The sequence below is a fragment of the Vanessa cardui genome, chromosome 12 (genome assembly GCF_905220365.1).
Source record: "Vanessa cardui chromosome 12, ilVanCard2.1, whole genome shotgun sequence".
NCBI lineage: Eukaryota > Metazoa > Arthropoda > Insecta > Lepidoptera > Nymphalidae > Vanessa > Vanessa cardui.
The window spans coordinates 9,060,025-9,066,844 of record NC_061134.1 but is presented as its reverse complement, the minus strand read 5'-3'; the positions used below and the strand labels follow the sequence as shown (position 1 = coordinate 9,066,844).

Here is a 6,820-nt window from a genome sequence, read left to right as displayed (position 1 = left end):
CATAAGTGCTGTCATCGTCACAAGCAATACAATATGTTCTTGTCGAAATAAAAAACAAAATTGCAAACAGTCAAATTGAAATACAACGGGCACAATGAACAAAGATCCATTAAAAAACATTTTACGTCGCATATGTTACCAAATGCTTTTCAAAAATGTCAAAAATTATGTAATTTTTTGGAATAAAATAAGATCTATTTTCAATCTTAACTAAGGCTGCAATTAAAAGCGATATATTATAAGTTTGTAATTTTTTTATTTTTGCTTCCTAATTATGTTTCGACAGAGCTTGATTAAACTTCACGTGGAATGAATTTAACATACATATTTATTTTAGCTTGGAGTAAAGGGGACACTGGCCTTAATTCCAAAGTATGCGGCATGTTATCCCCAAGTTCGACCCTATACTTCCTGAATATAGTCAGGAGTCCTGCATACATAACCATTCTTGCGAAACGAGCGCCTGGAACAAAATAAAACAGAAACTTTAAAAAACCAACTTAATTTCTTAATAAATATCACAAATATTTATATGTATATCTCTATAATTGTTTCTAAAATTGTTTTGTTTTGATTCTATTGCGATATTGTGAATATTGAGTAGTGTCGATAATGCCAGTGTAACTACAGGCACAAGGGACATAACATCTTAGTTCCCAAGGTTGGTGGCACATTGACAATGTAAGGAATAGTTAATATTTCTTACAGCGTCATTGTCTATGGGCGATGGTGACCACTTACCATCAGGTATATGCATATGTTCGTTCGCCAACCTATACCATAAAAAAATAATAATGTATAAAACACATATACATGACAAATTCCTCTAGGTTTTAAAAGTTAAATCAAATTATAATATTGTTAATAGAAATAAATCCTATAAATGCAAATTTTGTTGGTATGGAATGTAAGTTGTACTCAGAAAAACCATCAAGAAACAATAAATAGAGTAGAAGGTTTTGGAATAAAGAACGTTTAATATTTACCAATGCAAACCCTTGGTCCTTCACCGAAAGGCATGTAGGTATATGGTTTGATTTTCTTCTTCTCATCACCAAAGAATCTTTCGGGGCGGTAAGTATTGGGATCCGGGAAGTTTTCCGGTTGCCGATGCAGGTAATAAACGGGTATATGTATACGATCGCCTTTCTTTACTCTAAGACCATTGGGGAAAACGTAGTTGTTCATCACTTCCCTGGTGATCAGAGGCAACACTGGATAGAGACGTAGCGACTCTTCAATACAGGCTTCAACATACGGCAATTCATTTAAACATTCGTATTTAATAGCACCATGCCTATTGAAGTACGCATCTACTTCTTCGATAATCTTTTCTTGGGCGTCCTTATTTTTAGCCAGTTCATAAAGAAGGTAGTTTATTGTAGTCGATGTTGTTTCGAATCCAGCACCAAAGAACAAAGTGCACTGCGCCACCAGTAGTTCTTCATTTACTTTCATTTTTTGCGTCTTCCTCTCATTAGTATCGGGACTGCTGAAACCGTCTCCAGTTATGTATTGTTGCTTTTCCCAGCTCAAGATAAGATCAACGAAGTTTTTAGTTGAAGTTTCTTCAGTAGAACGATTTTTACGGGCTCCTCTGAATAATTGTGTGAAGAAATCTCCAATTTTCTTATTGAACACCTGAAAACCTAATGCGTAAAATATACCGGGCCACATGGCTCGACTAAGAGCCAACAAACTCGTCTTGTTTGATGGCGTATTTATTGTTTCTGATATTTTAACAAATGGATTAACCCCATTGTCTCTTTTCAAAGTATTTGCTTTTAAGCCGAATACACTTCTTATAATAGCTTCCATTCCGTATCTGGCAAACAAGGACTTTATATTAATATTTTCTACAATTTTTATTTCCTCCTTAATGTACTCGTCCATTTCACCAGCACACTCAGCAACAATTGGAAACATATTCTTTAACTTTGCAGATGTGAAAAGCGGAGTTAAATTCTGTCGTAGGATTTTCCAAAGATCACCTCCATTGGCAAACATATTGTTTGTAACGGTTTCTCTGTTCGCGTACTCTGTATTTTCTCTGCCATTGAAGAAATAGAAGTCCTGGGTCAACACTAGTTTTAATATTTTAGGATCCCTGACGACTAGTGCTGGTGCGGTGCCATAATAGACACCGACGTAAGGCTCTTCGGGGAACTGGTTAAAAATTTCACGTACAACAGTCGAATAGCTTTTTCTAAACGTAATGTAGTCACGAAAATTGCCAAAAAGTAGACTCGGTTTCAAATGCGGAACGTTTTTCTTTTTCCAGTAATCATTATTTTTTGTCAATGTCAGATAGAGCTTAAACAATAACAAAGCAACGATACATGAAATTGTAAAGAAAAACATTTTAGACGTCTGTGTTCCAACAAATCTAGTCACGGAATGTTACTCGCTGTTTTATATCAATCGTATTTATAATCAAGGTATTCGGCGCTTTGTTATCACTTAAGTCAGGTGTATATGTTTAGCTGTTACATAAGTAGCATATCTAGTTTATTCTTTATTGTGCACCATATAGAGAAATTAAAAAAAGTATACTTAATAAAACAGGGATAAAATTTTGGCGAATTTATCGCTACATAGCGATCTCTTCCAGGCAACCAACGGATAGGATAGCTCATAGAGTAAGAGGTGAATGGTGCTGTAATAATAAATAAAATAACATAAGTAATACTAAAACTGTAAAATAAATGTAAATATAGAATAAACAAATTATACATTAACAAATAAATTATGTTCTCAATACATATAAAATACAAGTATATAATTTAAATACACATATAAATCTATGTTTTAAAATTTATAACTATATATTAATACAATCATAAAGAGAAGTAAAAATAAATAAACAACATGCAAAATCGAAAATATGAGTAAAAGAATTAGCATAAAGGCATTTGAGACAAAAAGTGTTTTATTACGATTTTTTTTAAAATATACGCGGTTTTGGCGTCCCAAATATTTAAAGGAAGGTTATTCCAGAGCGTAATAGCCTGAATTGTAAATGATATTTTGTAAAAAAACATGACCTATGAACACCCTTGAAATCTCTTCATAGAACGAAGGTGTTTCCCAGGTTTTCCTAAAATACAAATTTATCCTTCAAGTTCAGGGAGTAACTGAGTGAATCAACTAGTTACTCCTGATTTCATTCTCATGTCGAGTCCAGGTAAGAGTATTATCAAGGTAATCCCAGGTTTTTATTAAATCGCCATAAGGAATGACGATATTGTCAAATATTATTGAAGGCAAGGAGGACGAGTTGACTTGTACCAATTGTTTCCGACTAGCAATAATTATGGCTTGAGATTTGCTAGGGTTAATATTAAGACCAATACATTAACTCCACTCAAGAATGATGTTGAGGTAGTTATTCATCCTTGTCCAATTGCCAAAGGAAGATTCTCCACGGTAGACTGGGTGTAAATCTGGACATCGTCTGCATACATGTGGTAGAGAGAAGATAGAGTGCATAGCATAATATTTATATATTTTATATCATTACAGAACGTGTATTAATTGAGGCTAAAAGGTTAATTTTGTTAAAAACATATCCAAATTATGTTTTTATTTTTTTGCAACGTGGAGTTACTCTTTACGTAATAAAGATTGTTCATTTCATCAATGTTCGATATTATCGGAATAATATTCTTAAAAAGTTTTTGGACAGAGTACCTACGCTTTACAATTTATATGTATATATGAATATATATAAATGGCATAATAATTCGCTGTATGTCAATGCACAATGACCTAATCATACTCAATTGCAGTGGTAATTAAAAATAAAAAAATATATTAAAGTCGAATGATCTCGAATACTTTAATTTGAGAGTCATTTAAATTGTCATAGTCATGTAACCGTAAATCAGTTTAATCTGCATAAATATTGATCGAAAAAGATTTGAAGGTGAATAAATTGGATAATAATTGTCACTGAACAAAAACGTTTTTTTTTTTTTGTCTCTAATCTATCAGCATGACATTGCCTAAATCCTAAGACATGGCCGTGACCTGTTATAGTGCTATTCTGTAAAAGCAATCTCAAGAATAAACAACAACAACAACAAACAAATTCATAAAGTAATATAAATATTATGTAGATATGTCTGTTAGTATTAATGTAAGACTATGAGGTATTCTCGAATCACAAAACTCAGGTTGAAAAATTATTAAATACTTAAAATATATGAATTAAACGAAAAAATTGTATGATTCCTCATACATTTTACATTCCTCATACATAAGTAGTCTAATTATAATACAAAAATGATACAGGCATCGATACTGTATCGAGTATTATATTTGCTATTTTATGCTACTACATATCAAAATAATAACTTTTAATATTTCAAGAGTATGACACGAATTATGAGTGAATTTAAACTACCGAACTGGACATACAAAATGTGAAAATAATAGGTATTTTTATCATACACAGTATCTTTACATAGTATAAAACAAAGTTGCTTACCGCTGTCTATGTATGCTTGGATCTTTAAAATTACCCAACGAAATTTAATGCGGTTTTTTTTAATGGGTAGAGTGATTTAAGAGAAAGGTTTTTCTATATAATACATTGACAATAGAGTAAAGAAACACCTACAATTTTAGTAGTTTCTAATGTGATGTCGTAAATAAAAAAAATCAGGAGTGTATTTAGTAAGTTTTATTAAGCTACTAGCGACCCTCATCGGATTCGCTCGGGTGCAATGCTGATACGAAATATACTACAGATTGTCTTTTAATTTAACTTTTAAAATTTTTAAAACTTCGAAAATAAAAATCAATTTTAATTACATGCTGTAAAGAGCCATATTGATCTACATATATTAAATGCACAATATATTCAACGTACTTAATTAGTTAAGGATTAATGCTGTGTTTCGATATATCACAACAAGTAATTTCTTCCTTGAAATAATTAAAGGACATTGGTTATAGCGGGTTATCCCTAAGAGTAGATATATACCATCGCAGACTTTTTGGTAGTCTTTTTGAGATGTACAATATTGAAGCACATTATTTTGATCTAACTCGTAGGGTTCAGCCAACGTTTGCAATGTTAGTACGACATCACCTTAGAAATTATCAATATCTCTACTATATAATGCATTTATTATAAAATAAACCTTTCATTTCAATCACTCTATCAATTAAAAACACAACATCAAAATCAGCTGCGTTGTTTTATTACGAGTTACGTTGATATGAATATATGTATAGTACAAAATAAAGTCGCTCTCTGCTATCTATCCGCCTCCACGTAACACAACTGTGTTTATATTGTATATATATGTATGTATATGTATATATTGATTATAGCCTATATTTGTGCTTTATTCATGCAGTGGCGTTAATGGATAAGTACATACAATAGATTCCATAATGTGATACAAACAGGTCCACCTAATAAAACGGATATAATGTAATTTGTACCGAAGTATGTTAATAGCAAAATCATCGTGATGAGTCTAATTCTTGCACATTCATATCGATATACATCAGTTATGAACTCTATATCTTGATATTTTAAAGTCATAAATACATTTAAGATACGGAATTTTGCCAATTTTGCTGACTTTGATTTTGATAAATGATTTTTACACGCTCACGATGACGAGGCGTTTTGCAGATAACAAAAACGCAAATCATCCAATTACGTTTAAAATATCAAATAATGTCGTTCCATTATTTTTTATATTTTTAAGAAATAACAAGTCTAAACGGTGTACTAAAATAAGTTTCATATTGAACGAATATTCGTGTAAAATAAGTTTTACCAACGTCGGATGAAGAGGTTTAGAAACGCTTTAAGTATAACCATACGAAAAATATTTTTATTTGTGTAGAAAATTTGCTTTATTCGTGTTTTTCAAGAATATAGTGTTGTGTATAACCTGGACTACAAGGTCTTATCATATTCTTACTCATAAATAACTTTAAGAATAAGATGATACAAATTACATCCCATCTAAATTTTGAAAAATATTTTTTCATTTAAGTTTATTTTATTTTTTGTAAAAGTTACACCATCGACTTATCACTAAACACTTAAATGTATTATTTAATACAAGTGACTTTCAAGGTGATACTCCTTTATAGATGTAAACAACATTGACCTTCAATAATAAAAACCAGACTAACATATATAAAATATAAAATTAAATTTAAAACTAAATTATATAATAAATGGAATTAAGACATAACTATGACAAAACATATTACTTATTATATAATATACGATTTTTTTGGAATGTTTAACAAAATTAGTAATCTTACTGTGAATAAATATCAATATCGCCGTTAGATAGAAGTTGTATATTGATTGTTAATGCCTTGTTATATGATAAGTTATTTAAGGAACAGTTGTCATATACGGTAGGTAAATCAACTAGGCAGTTACTACTAGTAGTAAGGACAGTGCTAAGTGTGCGTGATCTTCGACATGAGCAGAAACCCAGGCAAGCACCACCATACATATGTGTTTATTTTGTGTTTATAATTCGTCTCGTAGGAGAACATAGTGAGCAAACCTGTATGTGTCTAATTTCATTAATTTAATGTGTGGAATATGTTCCAAACCTTATCAATGGCAGAGAAGGCTTAGCAGCAGTGGGAAATTTAAAGGCTGTCACTTTATCTTCGATCCCTTCACCAAAAATTTCATAGTGAGTAGCGCTGACCGGCTAATAGTACATAAAAAAAACAAGTCGGTAATGGCATTTGATTATCTAATCAATGTCGTTAAAACGTTCTTGAAAATATTAAGGAAGTTGATATTTTGAAGCGCAGTTTACATGTT

General features: G+C 31.2%; 1 protein-coding gene across 1 annotated transcript; it reads right to left on the bottom strand.

Moving 5' to 3' along the window:
* Positions 1 to 246: 246 nt before the first annotated feature.
* LOC124534254 (cytochrome P450 6B5-like) lies at positions 247 to 2,379 on the bottom strand. Its single transcript, XM_047110001.1, has 2 exons — positions 987 to 2,379; positions 247 to 463 (listed from the first exon to the last, which is right to left on the bottom strand). The coding sequence occupies exons 1-2, from the start codon at positions 2,359 to 2,361 to the stop codon at positions 294 to 296; spliced, it is 1,545 nt and encodes a 514-aa protein (XP_046965957.1). The 5' UTR covers positions 2,362 to 2,379; the 3' UTR covers positions 247 to 293.
* Between the last annotated feature and the right edge of the window lie 4,441 nt (positions 2,380 to 6,820).